This window comes from Rattus rattus, chromosome 10, assembly GCF_011064425.1.
Source record: "Rattus rattus isolate New Zealand chromosome 10, Rrattus_CSIRO_v1, whole genome shotgun sequence".
Lineage (NCBI taxonomy): Eukaryota > Metazoa > Chordata > Mammalia > Rodentia > Muridae > Rattus > Rattus rattus.
In genome coordinates, this window is record NC_046163.1 from 73,472,456 (window position 1) to 73,491,024 (window position 18,569).

Sequence of the window (18,569 nt, forward strand, 5' to 3'; positions counted from 1 at the left end):
GTGATACCTTCAAAGGAAATAAATTAGCTATTACCTTCGTCTGTAGGCTATAGTTCAGTTTCTAATACACTCTTGGGTTACAAATGAAATAATTATTTTCAATGAAAGTTGGGAATGCTAAACACATGTTGTGGGCCTATTTGGTGTTTTCCTGTAATTTGAACAGTGTTCAAAGTATTTTGATACTCTCAGAAAGAGGGAAATATTTTCTCCCGGTGATCCAGTACAACTGAGCATAGACAAGAAACAAATCAGCTCTGTACTCTGCATATAGCCTATTGGGTGAATCCTCATGTATTCTTACTCTATATCCATCAACTTTGCATTATCCCTCTTTGCTTGCAGCTCACACTGAGTCAACAACAACAAAACTCTCTTTAACAGTTCATGCCTTCTGGTTTTTATATTACATTCTCTCCTTAGCACAGACTGCTATTGTGATAATGAGCTTAATAATCTTATTGAGATAAATTTCCTTTGAAGTTCTTTTCTTTTCTTAAAAGCCAGGGAGAGTCTTTGTTTCCAGGAGCCCTTTGCAGGCCTGGAAACTTTCCATTTGACTACAGGCCAAGTAGACACCTGGGGCTTTGCATTTTGGCCTAGTGTTCTTTTCTTTAGGAGTCAGCAACTCCCCCAGGTTCTGCTATAGCACCTCTGTCTGCTGAAAGGCTTTTGAACCAATTGTCTTTAATGAGCTTGCTTGGGTAACAGCCCATAACCCAAGGAGAGATTACCTGTCTCACTGTGCTTTCAGTTTCAAAAGGTGCTGACATCTTGTTCATTCTTTTAAATACAAAGCTCAAATTAAAGAAACTGACAGTCTGTGTCAACTGGGTACCCTATCCAAGTGATTGCCAAACACTGGCTTTAGCTCTGGTCAAAGCTCATCAAGTACATGAATCCACTTACGGTTTATACAGAGCTTCATAAAGTGAGGGCTTGACCAGCTGCCTTACATTTTTCTTTTCAGAAATGTAAATTCTTAACCACATCTGACCTATTAGATCAGATATTCTTCAAGCAGGGCTTAGTACACTGTGCCTTAACAAGCCCTGTGGGGCATTTTGAGGCATGCTCAGTTTTGAAAATCCATTTTACAGGTCATATGAGGTCAGCATCCTCATTACACTTGCTTTGCAAGGGAGAGAGCTAACCTTCCTAGAGATTTAGTTATCTACCAAAGCCACAGATTATTTTAAACTTCAAAACAGAGACAAAATATATAGAGAAAACAACAGTTTAAAGATGAAATACAAATTACATATATAGCAGTAAATTCTCAGTAATGTTGGTAGAGATTGCTTGATTTGTAAAGTGCTTAGTATACAAAATAAGGATCTGAATCCAAGAAAAAATTTGGTTGCAAGAGTGTGCCTTTATAATCCAAGCACTGGACAGGTTGAGACAAGTGGATTCCTAGGGTCTGCCTGTTAACCAGCAGAGCCTAATTCAAGGGATCCAGGCTACTGACAAAATCTGTCTCCAAAAATTTGAAGTTTGGTCTCCACATCAACATACACACACACACACACACACACACACACAGAGAGAGAGAGAGAGAGAGAGAGAGAGAGAGAGAGAGAGAGAGAGAGAACTCAGTAAAGAAGAGGCAATTAAAAAGAACTCACTCTCTCAGACACTATACTTAATACAATTCAGAAAATGTAAAGAGGCAGAAAAATGTTAAAATTGTAATATTAACTCTGACTTCTATTCCAAGAAGGAAGTCTTCAGAACATAATTGATTTATATATATTAAAAATGCTATTATGATTTGAACTTCCTAGTAAACTTGGAGTACTTTGACAGAAAGATTAGTTTCAGAGCAGTAGATTTAGAAGAATTAATTTTAAACAGATCATCCTGATCCTTTGATATCAACTACTGGATCATATTCAACTATAAATGCAAATATGGTAGGGACTACAGTTATGTGCTCTTTCAAAGACAATGTCCATAGGAATATTTTGAAGACTACTTGCTGACTCCCTGTTCAAGGAATGTGTTTAAATACCACCTTTTTACACAGGAAGATGTGGGAAAGCAGTAGAATCCCAAATGGCTAGAACCAATGCAGGCAAGTACCCTGAAACAACACAGTAATTTCTCACATTAAGAAAATTAAACACATGGACAATAATCAGGAAGTTTTAGGGCTAACTATAAAGCCAGAGGGCTAGAGAGAAACCTTCTGAGGTTAGGGTAATCACCAGCTGTTGAATTGGCCACTTATTTCTCCCTTTGCAGCATTGTTCCTTCTCTATATGGCCATGAAGGCCTATGACTGTGGATGCATGCTTTAGACTTTCATAAGCAAACTACAAGATTTTGCAGTGTGTCTACTTGTATACCCAGGGCGGTCAGTGACTAAGGCAAGGGGATCACTGGGACTTGATGGCTGCAAATCTAGGTCCAGTTTTACTGAGAGGATCTATCTCAAAGGACTAAGTCAGAAAGTGACAGAACAGAACACAAAACATCTGCCTTTATTTTCAGAATACACAGATGTGTGTATCATATACACACATCCAAATAACAATACAGGTCATGATACAGAGGAGCTGTGCTTTTAGGCTCTTATTGAGTCTGTGCATACAAGAAAGGAAGAGATTGTATTTTTAAGCCTTGATCAAGTAGCCTAGTACTAGGAATCTAATGAGATTTTAAAAGATATATGTTGGTAGTAATAAGCTTCTTTCTCTCAAATTGTTTTCTAAAATTGGTGAACTTAAAATAGTATATCAAACAATGATCAATACTCTGAATATGCTAGGGAAAATTGGCAGAATAAATGTGTATAAATCAAGAAGGTAGGGGAGCATCTCCCAGAAAATATCGTAGCTGCTCAAGTATGAAATTGGGAAACTGATGACTGAAAATGCAAAGTATTGTTTCAATTAACCTCTGAGTAACAAAGTGCTGTATAACCAATGTAAGCCCCATGTGTACAAATGGATTTCAGAAAAGGACAGAAATCTCTGAGAATCAGACGACACTGGTTGATGGATGTGTTGGTAAAAGCCAGTATGATCTTTGTGAAAGCAAAATACAAAATGAGTCTGAAGAAGATGCAAGATAGAGGAAAGTGAGAGGCTTGTGTATCTGTGAATTTCCTGGCAGCCATGACAAATTACCAGAGAGGAAGTAATGTAAAGGAAGAACATTTACTTTGGGTCACACTGAAATTCCCCATGGGTACATGAATAGGAGGCCATTCTTCACTCTGTATCTGCTGTCAGAAAGCAGAGTGGGAACACAGATTAAGCATCTCTGTGTCCTCCACATCTTTACAAAAAAAACATAAAACACTTAATTCCAGAATTTTCCAAGGAGGCTTGAGTTTTCACTTTGATTTAGCTGAGCATTGTATTATGAAAATATTGGTGGAATGTACATTATTTGGTATATCTGTTATTTAAAAACCATTACACACAGAAACACATCAAACTTCACCCCTCTGCAAATGACCAAGTGAGTCATAGGTTCTAACTGTTAGGAGAGATTTTGCCTGCTATGCCTCAGGCCTTGTTTTTCATCTCCAGCAATACAAAAAGCAGGGTTAAAGAGAAGGGTCAGCATGGCCAGTGCTTGCTTCACAAGCATGAAGATCAAAGGTTTAATCCTTAGAACAACAACAAAAAAATTGAGAGGGTATGGCATTCTGTCTGTAAGCTCATTGCTCAAGATAAAGAAACTCCTTAGAGCAAGCTGACTAGCTACTATAATTTAAGGATGAGCTCTGAGAGCAGTGATAGAGTATGCCTCAAAGTATAAGGCAGAGAACAGAAACATCAAAAAAGATAGCTCAACACCAACTGTGGGACTCTGTACATAAGAGTATACATGTACATATATAGGAATGAGAAGGGGGAATTTGAACTCATGCGTTAGTCCACATTCATGTTAATAGTCATGTACACACATTCTTATGTGTTACACATATAATAAAAAAAGAATTTGTTAAAAGACCAAGGCAAAATATGTTCAAGAATTTCTATGCTGCTGTTAGGCATCATCCTGCATATATTTAAAGGAAGAGTAAATCAAGAAAAGAAAGAAGAGAAGAGAAGAGAAGAGAAGAGAAGAGAAGAGAAGAGGAGAGGAGAGGAGAGGAGAGGAGAGGAGAGGAGAGGAGAGGAGAGGAGAAGTGAAGAGAAGAGAAGAGAAGAGAAGAGAAGAGAAGAGAAGAGAAGAGAAGAGAAGAGATGGTGCTATACAATTTTAACACTCTTTCTGTGTAATCAAAAACAGGTGACCTCGTGGGCTCTATGTCTAGCAGTCTAGCCAAATCAGTAAGTTCCAGGTTTAATTAGAATACTTTACTCGGAAAAGAAAATGTATAGACTTAGTGAAACAAACCATAATTCACAATCAAGTGTGCTTAGAAGGAAACCTAATTTTAAGTAATGTGCTAATGGTCCCTGGTCAACTTTAGTGTGGTTGAGGTTTGATGGGCTAGCCTTGCAACAGACCCTGCCTATCCTGCAATAATAGGAACCTTGGTGATGCCACAGATTTTTTTCTAAAGACCTGAAAATTAGTACAGTATGTGGAGGCTATGTTTGTTCTACATAGATGTAAAGTTCTGTTTTGTTCCTACCTTGAATGAACAAAAAAAAAGTGTGGGGGGGACTCAAATATACTACCTCAGCAAGATTTAGAGTTTTTGTGCACTGTCCCCAAACATAGAGAGAGTTAGCCTGAGGCCTAGGGTAGGCTGAGAGAAGGCCACTTTGATCTGAAGATTATGAAACTTGGATCTTTTTTTTAAACATAAGTCAAGACTGCAACTCAGTCTGAAAACAACCACTTGTGAGGGAAAACTTCAGAGAAAGTAAATAACCCCACATCCATTTTTGCCTTTAAAGTCAACATAAAAATTTTATATCATTCCCTAGGCAGAGGACTACTTATTTTTCACTACACACTCAACAGCAAAGCAAGCACCAATTCTGTAAATATTAATGTGGACTTCAATATTGAGAAACAAAGTAGAAGAGCCTTCAAAGAGTATTTTGAAAATGAAAGACCATGCCTAGTGAGAATATTGCCGCTGACATCGTAAGTGTCCCAACTGAAGATGACAACACTCATATTCAGTATTCCCTGTTTGCTAACTAACTGGAATGCTTAGCTTACTCCTGATCCCAATTAGAGATCTTCAGCAAATATCACTGCAGCTAAAACATATTCTTTTCAGCAAGGTTGGGCTAATACTGAAAGGTGTTGTATCTGAAGTTAAAGCTGCATCAAAGGAAGTTGTGAGAGATAAATACTGCTATGCATCTCAGTGTATTCACATTTTTATGTTTAGAGATGTTTATGATTTTTTTCCTAAACTAAAAACAGTATTTGTTTACATGTTATTTTATCAAAGCATTAACATTCTTTCTTTCTTTCTTTCTTTTTTGGGGGGAGCGATATATACATATACGTTCTTGTATGTATGCATGTTCACACAGGTGTGTCCTGATGCATGGATGCCCGTGATTGACATGAGGAGTGTTTTTCCTCTATCACTCATTATCAACGTAGGCAGTGTCTATTGTCTTTTTGTCTAATCTTGCTAGCCTAATTGCTGTGGGAAACTTTAAGAATGTCATCACATCTTCCTGGCTTTTTGACTGGTTCCTAGGATCTGTTCTCCAGTTTTTGTTCTTTGAGGGTTATCACTGTACCTGCTGAGCCATCTTACCAAGCCCAAAGCTCCTAACAACATTTGCTTACACAAGGTTCACAAATGTGGGGCTGAAACAGGGAAGAAATTTCTGTTTTATAACTTAGAGTAGCTATATTACTTGAAAAGTGACAATTACGCCAGCCAGTGCCAAGAGCCAGGATAAATCTAAGTATTGTCATATATATTTGAATGTTTTTAGAACTTTGAATGTGGCTATTTAGCACACTCAGACTAAAGTAGATTCCTTAGGCATAATCCTTATACCTAGCAATTTTGGACAAGTGACATAGTTGAATTATTTAGGCAAGTTATGCAAAGTGCCTGATACACACACACACACACACACACACACACACACACACAAACACACACACACACACACACACACACACACATCTTCAGCCAACATGATGGTGAATGTTGTCAATTTGACAAAATCTAGAGTCAGCTGAGAGATGAGTATCTGAGCATGTCTGCAGAGAACTTTCTTGATTGTGCTAGTTTAAATGGGAACACTTGTCCACTGTTGATGACAGCATTCCCTGGCTAAGATCTTGGACTAGGTAATAGTGAAGAGAGTGAGTTGAACACTAGCATAACAGTCATTGCTCTTTCCGATTATGGATGGCCTGTGATCAGCCACTTCAATCTCCCACAGATGTGAATTCCCTGCCTTTGTTGGCAGAATTTTACCACAGAACAATGGGCAAAAGAAAGAGAGCCAATGACACAATCTTATTGGAAAGCATATTTTTGTTACCATGCTTTGTATTTTTATAGATGACATAACCTATTCTGTGTGTAAAACCATTGAAATTTCAAGAAAGGCAGTAACACACCAAACTCTCTACAGCTGTTAGTCCAATTCCCCTTGAAATAGAGCAACAAATGAAACTGCCTAGATGTGATCTCATTATTTCTGAATAGGTACAAGAGAGTGATTAGGCCCCAAAGTCTGGTTACAGTAAGATGGCAGAGACACGCACTGGTTAGAATTAGCAAATTTCATTTTTCTTCATTGGAAGAGAAAGGTGTTGCCTACCCATATGCTGTTTTCTTGCTTGTACTGTTGCCAGTTGTGCCCTGTGTCACTAAACATCAGGTGATAGCTTGTCACCCAGTCAGCGCTTCCATATCTCCCCTGTGTAGCCACTGCTGTAATCTCTACTCTGCTTCCCAGGTCCAACTGTAGCCACTGATGGGCACTGGAATCTGCTGGGGACCAACCGCCAGTTCCTGCAATAAAAGAGAGACTTGTAATAATGCCATAGGAAGTCACTATTTCTTATGTAGAAGATAAATGGAACTATGTTCAATTAAGGCATAGTTTCTGCTTCTGAATTTAAACTTTTAATATTTTCTGATCCAATTTTCTAACTTGTATCCAGAGTACCAGGTCAGGGAAAGGACAGAGTTAATGGAGCCAACTTCCTTCTCCCTTCTGCCCTTCTGTCATTCTTCTCTCTTTAGCTCTGGTTTTTCTTTTTCTGTCCAATTCTATACTATGAACCTACTAGGAGACTCATATCTCAGTGTGGATACAAAGCTGAAAGAAGGCATTCATTGAGCCTTCCATGGATATCATTAATTATTTTAAACTTTATTCTTCATGAGGGGAACACTTGGTAAAAGTGGGGGGAGTTTCAAAGAAAGCCTGTAAGGAGCCTTCATAGGAGAAAGACAGAAGTTACAGTGCTGGCACAGGAGACAGAATGTACTAGAAGGTACTCAGCAAGGCCTTTCTAAGACAGAAACAGTAAAGCTGAAACCTAAGGTCAGGGTAGCCATGCCTAGAAAGGTGGGAAGCAGAGAGTTCAGTAATCATCCATGTGCAGGGAACAGAAGAAATACATATATATATTTGTGTGTGTGTGTGTGTGTGTGTGTGTGTGTGTGTGTGTGTATAGCTGCAATAATGAGGAAGTCTGGCACATTTAATGTATATTCCAGTATACTCACAAGGACTTTGCAGCAGCTGCTTGGCTCCTAGATTATTTATAAAATTTGAACTTTGTAAATAATCAATATTCATTCTCTTGGAATTGGAAAACCCATGCCTTATGTTTTTGTCTCCAGTATATACTTTTTTAAATCAATATATACTTTTAATGACTGCTTAATGCTTAAATATGCTGAAACCTAGGGTGAGAGATGTTGCACTATCTTATGAGACACACTGATGTGTGGTGAAAATCAACCATCTTGCTGACCCCATTGCTGAGAACTGGAGGGAAAAGTGCTACTAAATATAGAGTTTTACCATTTTCTTAAACTTGTATGTTCATTCTCTGATGCTCTAGTTTACCTCTCACCAAATGGAAGAGAATTTACTCAGACCTCAGTTTGGTAACTCAAGGACTTTCTATTTCTGGTCTCCACTGAACATTCACTCAGACCCAGCTTAGTAGGTCAGGGACACTCTACATTCTCGTTCCCACTGCAAAGTCTCTCAGTGTATTGGACTACATATATTGATACCAGAACTGGGAAAAAGAAGGCAGAAATTATTCTGATCATAAAACTTGTAAGATATGGGGATTCTCTTCCAGCATCAATTTGCCTGTAGTATTATTGCTTGATAAGATCTTTTTTATTTCCCACAACAAAATAAGATTTGAAGCAGAGACAGAGAAAGGCCTATGAATGCAATCTACTTTGAATTATGTTCTGCTTAGTGGTCAGTGTGCCATAAACAAGCTAGGGGCTATGTTATGCTGATACTCTTGACTCTTGTTCTAGTATGAGGTATGCACATGTATATGTGTAGGTAGTATTTGTGTGGGGAGGGGTAATGAATTTTCTTTTCTTTCTTGCTTGCTTTCTTTTTCCTTTTATAGTATTACAGTTATAACTACAGGACCAAGTTCTCAAGAATAAAGCTATAAGTAAACTTCTAGTTATGTCTTTCCCCCCTGATTTCCCATTCCTATGACATATACAGGAAACAAGGTCTAGATCATGCTGCAAGGATTGCTGGGGAAAACATTGGATGTTTGCACTATCACTTGGAGGAAAGCTCCTGTATCCTTGTTAGGCTGAACCAATCCAGAGTGGGGATAAGAATCAATACTTTTTGTGATTCAGCTATTGTATACTGGAATTTACTGTGTTCATTCTGTTTTTACTCTCTGCACAATTGCCTATGAAAAAAATAACATCCATCTCTTGGTTTAGTGAAAAGAAGAAATGCAGAAAGTTTAAAAAACTATACAACCAGGATTCAAATACAGTTAAGAAAAATGTAGCTCCTTGAGATTATTTTGAAACAGGAAATATTGTGGATAATCCCCAGAAGATCTTAGGCTGAGGAGATATCTCAGTGAAAATGATTTGTTCCCAAGCCTGACTCCCTGACTCAAATCCCCAGAACCACATGGCAGAAAGAGGGGACTAATTTCAGTAAGTTGTTTCACATGCAACACACACACAAACACCACCACCACCCACAACAACAGAAACAAAAACAAAAAATGTAAAAACAAAGAATGTTGAAGGAATAAATAGTAGAAGCCATAGAAAAGGAATTGGAGGGGAGGGAAAATGAGGAGGCTTGATCAAAATACATTATATGCACCCATGTATTTCTCAAGAAATAATTGCGAGAAACCAATTTAATAAACGTTAATAGTCATGGGAGAAAGCATTCGAGTCTCCTGACACATTAGCCTCAGAAATACATACTTGCTGTTACTACTATCGCTACTACTCACCACGCCTAAAAGTCCCAACAACTACTCCTGCCTCTCTGATAATTCCTTAGAACTGAAAGAGGTACAGATACTACTTTCCTAGGAAAATGCAAGCTAATTCTAGAAGCATCCATCATGCACAATCTCTATTATAGCTCATTTCAGAGCCTTCACTGATTTTAAAAAGTAAAAAATGCAAAGTGGTTTTGAACACTGTCACCTCAACAATACTAAAACTTGATAGGAAATGGACATATGTATTGTGGATATAGTTTATTGCTTATATTATGTTAATCAGGTTCCTGAAATTACATGGATATTTGCAACATCTGAATATAGGATGCTGAGTATCTCTGGGCCCAGTTTGGTTTGACTAATAAATAAATTTGCCAGCTGCTAATGACTGGGCAGAGAGACAGAGAGGGGACTTTTAGGATTCCTTGGCAAGAAATGCAGAAGGAGAAGACAGAATACTGGGGAAGGAGAATCACCAGTCTGAGAATTATAAGACAGAGAGACAGAGAGACTGCCATCATGTACAAGTCTGGGATAAGGCTCCAGGGTGGTTGCAGGCTTGAGTATGGGGTGGCTAAGATGGAATATAGGTTTTAATAAGTAATAATTCAGGAATATCAGAGGCGAGAGTATGTTAGTTGTGGGGATGATTGGGAGTAGCCCTGCCATTGAACTGCTTAGGGAATATTAAAAGTAAGGCCGTGTGTGTGTGTGTGTGTGTGTGTGTGTGTGTGTGTGTGTGTGTGTGAGTCAAGTATCCACAACATTAGTGTGATAATGAGGAAGATGTGCTGCGTGCTGCTGCCAACAGGCTGGTAGAGTGGATTAATCTACTTCAGCTACATGTATGATGGTATTTTTTTTTTCTGAATAGATTAAAAACAGGTTGATTTGTAGGCTTGTGTTTCTTCCATGGAGTCCTTTAGTATATCTGTGTAATAAATGGCCATATAAAATAAATAATACACTTTTATAGACAGAATATTATAGGACTTTGGCCTTTTTAAGTGAAGTTCACTAGTTTTAAAAATTCCTCATAATTTGATTTTATTTGCCAGTAGTACCCATGGACACTTGTTAATGTTTTAGAATGTTTCTTTTTTACAGTTTTTTTTTCTTAGCTTTTAAGTGCTTACCATGAAGAGCCAGTCCCTGCCTGATTATTTCCTAGGCTTCTTCCCCTGCTGTTGAAGATGCCTTTTGTCACATATTACATCTAATAGAAAGACATTCATAGTTTACATGATTGGCGTGGCAAATATATTTTTTTATTAGCTAGACATAAATATGCTTTGGAAAATGATGAGGACAACCTGAAGATATGTACAGTCTTTTTATGACAAACTGTATGCTTACCCAGTCCTGCTTAATAATGTCAAAATTTATCATAAACACATGGAGGCATAAAGTCAAAAGTACCAACTGAGGCTGTGTTGTCCATAGCCATGACTGATGTCTCCATGATTTCTAAAAATAAAGGACTATCATCAATCCTACAGATTATGCATAAAAGAATTTTAAAAAATTTAAATGCTAAAAAAGTTTGTTTTTCTGACATTTATTCATTTATCTATTTATTTGGTGTGTGTGTGTGTGTGTGTGTGTGTGTGTGTGTTTGTGTTTGTGTTTGAGTCTGTCTGTCCATCTTTGGACATTTATGTGCCAATAAGTGCATGTAAATATCGGGAAGCAATTTGTGAAATTTGATTTTCTTCTTCTGTAGTATGATTCCTAGGATTTAAATCAAGGAATTAGCCTTGAAAAAAGGTACTTTTACCTGCTGACCCATCTTGCAAATGAAAAAAAAAAAGATATTACCTTAGGTATGTAACAACATCAGAATTCAGCCATAGTTTTTCATAAGACCAGGGACGATTTTAAAATTATGTCAGATATGGTTTCTAACACCCTATAACCCTGTTAACAGCACACTGCGGGGTTGACATTATTTATTCTTTCTTTTAGACGAGATCCCAAGTAGTCCAGGCTGACCTCAAATTCCTTATGTAGCAAAAGATGATATTGAACTATTAATCCCCTATTTACATCTCCATAGTGTTTGGATCACAGGTTAGTGCCACGCTGCCTGATTTTACATAATGTTGGGAATCTAACCAGGGTCTTGTGCATATTAGCTAATTACAAATTAGCAATATATGAGTACCATCTCTACTAGACAGCTAACTTCAGGTTTTTGGTTTTTTTGTTTGTTTGTTTGTTTTTTTGTTTTGTTTTTGTTTTGTTTTTGATTTCAGAAAATTTGGTGCATAGAGGTCAGGTTCAGTACCAAGTTCTGGTCCCAAGGTTAGATTAGTAGAGGGTCTACGAATTGTGCTGAGATCCAGTGCCAGGGACATCATGTAGCTTATCCAGCCACATGTGTCCTATAGTTGACCAATCAGAGGATTCTAGTCCAGACAACCTTAATCCAGAGCCAGAGTTCTATACTCCGAACCACTCTCAGTCACCCTCTTTCACTCATCATTCTTGTTCCCATCTTAATCATAACTCCACATTCTCTGCTGTATTTCTGTAAATTTTAGGGAAATTAGCAATTGCATTTCATTTAAAAACATTACGTATAATATTCGCATGTGCATGTTTTTGTATGTGGGTAGTTGGGAGTATCCCATGGTAGCAATGTGTAGGTCAGAAGCCTGTTATGAGAGTTGATTCTATTCCCCCACCATGTAGATCATGTGGATTGCACTTAGGTGCTCCAGCTTGGCAGCAAGTACCTTTACCTACTGATTTATCCACAAATTCCTAGAAAGGCTATCAATACACCAAAGAATAAGCTGAGCCTAGAACCAATGTAGAGGATGTAACTAGAGATCTTAAATCTGCTTTTCTGACTTAAGGATTATAACCAGATTCCTTGTAGCCCATGTAGGTTTTAGCAGTGAGCAAAAATCTTCAGCATGTACAAACCTATTGCCTATAATATTTAAATAAAACAGACTTTGTCTTCCCACCTTGATAAACCTCTCTCTTAGCCTTCTTTGCCATCATGCTGATAGCTAGCCTGAATGAATGCTGGGGTAGATTCTGATTTCAAACCAGAATAACTCAGGGGAATGCCTTTTGTTCCTTGTGTTAGATTTTTCCTTCTATTATCCTCTGCAGGGCTGAATTACTGGAAAGTTATTGTTTAAATTTGGTTTTGTCTTACAATACATTGATTTCTCCATCTAGGGTAATTGCGCACTTTGCTGGGTGTAGTAGCTTGAGCTGGCATTTTTCTTCTCTTAGGCTCTATATGGCATCTGCCAAAGATCTTCTGGCTTTCAGAGTCTCTGTTAAGAAGTCTAGTGTAATTCTGATAGGTCTGCCTTTACATGTTTCTTGACCCCTTTTCCCTTACTGCTTTCAATATTCTTTGAAAGAATACTGGTGTTTAAATTATTTTATGATGGCAGGAATTTCTTTTCTGCTCCCATCTGTTTGGTATTCTGTAGGCTTCTTGTAGGTTTATGTGCATCTTTTTCTTTAAGTTAAGGAAGTTTTCTTCCATAACTTTGTAGAAGTTGTTTGTTAGACCTTGAGTTGGGAATCTTCCCTCTCTTCTATACCTATTGTTCTTAAGTTCAGTCTTTCATTTTGTCCTGGATTTCTTGAATATTTAGAGTTAAGAGCATTTGGAGATTTTATTTCCTTAACTGCTGTGTTGGTGTCTTCTATGGTAGCTTCTGTGGCTGATAATCTCTCTTCTATCTCTTCTAATATGTTCTGTGACTCCTTTTCTGTTTTCTAGGTTCTCCTTCTCCAAGGCTGTCTCCCCTTGTGTTTTCTGTAAGATTTTTATTCCCATATTTAGATCTTGGATGGCTTTGTTCAATTTTTTCACCTGTTTGAATCATTCAAATATTTCACTAATTCTTCCAATGTGGACCCTCTTCTCAGTTCGATGGTTGGCTACAAGCAAGCATTCACCTCTGTATTTGCTATGCTCTTGAAGTTGCTCTCAGGAGACAGCTATATCAGGCTCCTGTCAGCATGCACTTATTGGCATCAGCAATATTGTCTGGGTTTGGTGGCTTATGTATATGGGTTAGATCCCCAGGTGGAACAAACTCTGAATGGCAATTCTTCCAGATCCAAATTTTTCTCCATATTTCCTCCTATGAATATTTTTGTTTCCCCTTTATAAGACATATTGAAGCATCAACAATTTGTTCATCCTGCTTCTTCAGCTTCATGTAGTCTATGTATTGTATCTTGGGTAATCTGAGCTTTTAGAATAAGACCAACTTATCAGTGAGTGCATATCATGTGTACTTTTTTGTGATTGTGTTACCTCAGAATAATATTTTCTAGTTCCATCCATTTGCCTATGAATTTCATGAAATCATTATTTTTGATAACTGAGTAGTACAACATTGTGTAGCTGTAACACATTATCTGTATCCATTCCTCTTTTGAAGGGCATCTGGGTTCTTTCCAGCTTCTGGCTATTATAAATAAGGCTGCTATGAACATGGTGAAGCATGTGTCTTTCTTATACATAGAAGCATTATTTGGGTATATCCCTAGGAGTGGTATAGCTGGGTTCTCAAGTAGTACTATGTTGAATTGTCTGAGGAACCTCTAGACTGGTTTCCAGAGTGGTCATAGCAGCTTGCAATCCCACCAACAATGGAAGAGTATTCCTCTTTCTCCACATTCTTGCCAGCATCTCTTGTTACCTCAGTTTTTGATCTTAGACATTCTGACTGGTTTGAGGTGATATCTCAGGGTTGTTTAGACTTACATTTCCCTAATGACTAAGGATGTTGAACATTTCTTTAGGTAATTCTCAGCCATCCAATATTCCTCAATTGAGAATTCTTTGTATAGTTCTGTACTCCAATTTTTAATAGGGTGTTTGAGTCTCTGGAGTTTAACTTGTTGATTCTTTGTATATATTAAATATTAGCACTCTATTGGATGTAGGATTGGTAAAGATCCTTCCCCAATATGTTGGTTGCCATTTTGCACTAATGACAGTGTCCTTTGCCTTACAGAAGCTTTGCAATTTTATGAGGTCTCCTTTGTCACTTCTTTATCTTAGAGCATAAGCCTTTGATTTTCTGTTCAGGAAATTTTCCCCAGTGCCCATGTGTTCAAGGCTCTTCCCCACTGTTTCTTCTATTACTTTGAGTGTATCCGGTTTTATGTTGAGGTACTTGATCCACTTGGACTTGAGTTTTGTACAGGGCAATAAGAATGGATCAAATTGCATTCTTCTACATAATTACCTCCAGTTGAACCAGCACCATTTGTTAAAAAATGGTATCTTTTTTCCCCTTGGAGGTTTTAGCCTCTTAGTCAAAATTCAAGTGAACATAGGTGTGTGAGTTAATTTCTGTGTCTTCAGTTGTATTCCATTTGTCTACTTGGCAGTCTCTGTATCTATACCATATAGTTTTTTTTTTCACTATTGCTCTGTATAATACAGCTTGACATCAGGGATGGTGGTTCTCCCTGATGTTCTTTTATTGCTGAGGATAGTTTTTGCTATTCTGGGTTTTTTGTATTCCAAATGATTTTACAAGTTGTTCTTTCTAACTCTATGAAATATTGAGATGGAATTTTGATGGGGATTGCATTGAATCTGTAGATTGCTCTTGGCAAGATGGCCTTTTTACATTAATCATGCCAATCCATGAGCATGGAAGATCTTTCCATCTTTTAAGATCTTCCTCAATTTCTTTCTTCAGAGACTTGAAATTCTTATCACTTGCTTGGTTACAGTCACAACAAATTATTTTACTTTATTTTTGACTATTGTGAAGGGTGTCCTTTCCCTAATTTCTTTTTTAGACTGCTTATCCTTTGAGTATAGGATGGCTACTTATTTGTTTGAGTTAATTTTATATCCAGCCACTTTGCTGAGGTTGTTTCTCAGGCTTAGTAGTCCTCTGGTGGAACTTTGGTTGTCACTTGAGTATATTACCATATCATCTGCAAATAGTCATATTTTAACTTTTTCCTTTCCAACTTGTATCCCTATGACCTCCTTTTGTTGTCTGATTGCTCTAACTAGGAGTGCAAGTACTATATTGAATAGGTGGAGAGAGAGTGGGCAGCCTTGTTTAGTCCTTGACTTTAGTGGGTTTCTCTCCATTTAGTTTAATGTTGGCTACTGGTTTGCTGTATATTGCTTTCACTAAGTATAGGTATGGGCTTTGATTTCCTGATCTTTCCATGAGTTTTAACATGAAGGGGTGTTGAATTTAGTCAAATGCTTTCTCAAGATCTAATGAGATAAACATGTGGGTTATTTTTTCCTTTGAGTTTATTTATACAGTAGGTTACGTTGGTGGATTTCTGTATATAGAACCATCCCTTCATCCCTGGGATGAACCCTACTTGATCAGGAGGGGTCATCATTTTGATGTGTTCTTGGATTTGGTATGTGAGAATCAGATTGAGTATTTTTACATAAATACTCGTAAGGGAAATTGTCTGATGTTCTCTTTTTTTTGTTGGGTCTTTGTGAGGTTTAGGGGCAAGTGTAATTGTGGCTTCAAAGAATGAATTAGGTAAGGTTAATTCTGTTGCTGTTTTGAGGAATAATTTGGACAATATTGATAATAGGCTTTTTAAGAAGGTCTGATAGAATTCTTTTTTTTTAAAGTTTTTTTTTCCTTTTTTCTTTTTTTCCAGAGCTGGGGACTGAACCCAGGGGGTCTGATAGAATTCTGCACTAAACCCATCTGGTCATGGGATTTTTTTGATTGGGAAACTTTTAATAACTAATTCTATTTCTTTAGAAGTCATGGGATTATTCAGATGGTTTATCTGATCCTGATTTAACTTTGGTATCTGGTATCTGATTAGACAATTGTCAATTTCCTCAAGATTTTACAGTTTTGTTGAATATGGGCTTGTGAAGTAGGATTTGATGATTTTTTTAATTTCCTGAGATTCTGTTGTTATGTCCCCCTTTTTATTTATGATTTTGTTTATTTGGATACTCTCTCTGTTCACTCTGGCTAAGGGTTTATCTATTTTGTTGATTTTCTCAAAGAACCTCCAGGTTCCTGCTTGAATCCCTGCCCTAAATTCCCTCAAAGATAAAAGTGACTTAAAAGTGTAAGACAAAGAAAAATTTTCTGCTCTAAGTTGCTTCTGATAAGTGTTTTATCAAAGCATCAGAAAACACACCTAAACATTAAGACTATCTGATTCAGCTACATTGGCCATGTAACAGCTCAATACAACTTTTCTCTACCTTCACAGTACTGGAATTTCAGACATATACATTTAGGCCTTGGTTTAGAAATATTTAATGCCAATCCAGGGTATCTACCACATCATTTTCTCATTGCTTATCAAATAAAAGTCACATGCAGTCTTCATATTTACAGTAAGCCTTCATCAACACAAGAGATTGGCAGATATCTATCTTCTATATTATTATGCCTATCTCCTAGCCAACAATTCCACTATATAATTTTCCATATTTTGTTTGTGGTACTCTTAACTCCAGTTAGCCAACCCTTCTGGCCATATTAGTCACCTAACCCATGGTAGCTTTCTCCTTTCTACACCTTCTTCTTCCTGTGGCTGTTTTCCTCTGACCACAAGTCCTGGAACCCTAAACCCAACCTATGTCTCTTCTGCCTTGATATTGGCTGTTAGCATCATTATTTACCTACCTGAAAGAACTTGGGGCAAGGTCATTTAGTGTCACTTGAGTCTACATGTGGACTCTCTCATCTCTGGGCCAGCCAACTCTAGCTCTTGCATGATGCCAAGCATCCTAACAGAAGTATCCACGGTTCTACAATAAGCACTTTAAAACTTAGCTATTCTACCAACTCTTGAGTATTTTTTAATCCCTAAAATGAATCTTATAATTAATAGGTTTTAAGGACCCATGTCTCTCTACATATCACACAGAAGTCTATGAAAAGCAAACACTTTTCCAAGAATGAAGGAGGGGCTAGCCGGGAGAAAAGATGTAGCCAGAGTTATGACACAATTGGTGGCCCTGTAAGCCAAGATTCAAAATTGTTTTATCGACAGATCTACTAAGTTATTAAAACACAGTAATATGTAAACAGAGAGAACTAAGAACTGGTAAGATGACTCATTCAGTACAGATATCATTTGCCTTGCAAACATAAAACCAAAGTTCAAACACACGCACCCATATTAACATGCAGAGAATAATGGTGCATAGCTGCTTTCCTAGTTATGGGAAGGAGAAGTAAAGTAGATCACTGGGGCTGAGACTCACTGGCAAGCCACATTGGCAAGTTTCAGAAATTTCAGACCATTGCGTAAGCTGTAACCAAATATTATTATTATTGTTGCTGTTGATCTTATTCTTGTTCCTGTACTTGTTGTTGCTTTTATTGTTGCAACTACTACTAATAATAACAACAATAACAATAATAATAATTAGGGGTAGTAGTAAGGTGGATAGAGTCTGAAAATTATACATGATATTTTTCTTTCACACACACACATACACACAAACACACATACTTTATATTCATGAGAGACTCCTCTATGAATATTATACTGCATCAAATGTTTAAGAGCAGTAACATGTTCACATATACCTGCATATAAAACATTCATCAGGGCACTAGATACTAGCTCTTCTTTGTCAAACACTCTCACCTATAAGAAACAGCGTCTGTGCTGAGCAGTGACCTTAGAGGCTGGAACACAGTTGGATGAAACATACAAACACTTCTTGTGGTGCCAGGCTGGATAGTATAATAGAATGCTACAGGTGAATGTCATTCATTTACCACAGTTCCAGTTTAAGGGCTAACAAGGTCCAAGAGAAAAACTAAATAGTAACTTCAACAAATATTCAATGCGATTTTTAAAAAAGACTAGAATTCTAAAGGATAGGGCTAGACAGATGTCTCAGTTACTGCTCTTCTGGAGGATTCAAGGTTCCTAGAACCTATATCAGGCAGCTAACAACTGTCTGTAAATCCAGGATCATGGTATCTTATTTCCTATTCTGGCTTCTGAAAATAAATGGAACAGACACACACTGATATATGTATATAATTTTAAAACATTTTTAGGGAATCCTGGGGTGGTGATGAATGAGACCAATTTGCAAAGATAAGCAAAGGAATTCATCATAGGAGACTCTTGGAGAGGAGGGACATCTTCATGTCTGAATCAGACCCAGTTGTATTCAGGAAATATGTGACACTGGAGCAATATCA

At 37.4% G+C, this 18,569-nt stretch overlaps 1 protein-coding gene across 1 annotated transcript in view; it reads right to left on the minus strand.

Annotated features, from left to right (window-relative positions):
* Positions 1 to 6,669: 6,669 nt before the first annotated feature.
* LOC116911503 (contactin-associated protein like 5-2-like) overlaps positions 6,670 to 18,569 on the minus strand; it is a 193,946-nt gene continuing 182,046 nt past the window's right edge. The window contains exon 3 of the mRNA XM_032915490.1: positions 6,670 to 6,916. Within this exon, the coding sequence (XP_032771381.1) occupies positions 6,696 to 6,916 (221 nt within the window). The 3' untranslated portion in view covers positions 6,670 to 6,695. The remainder of the gene's footprint in view (positions 6,917 to 18,569) is intronic.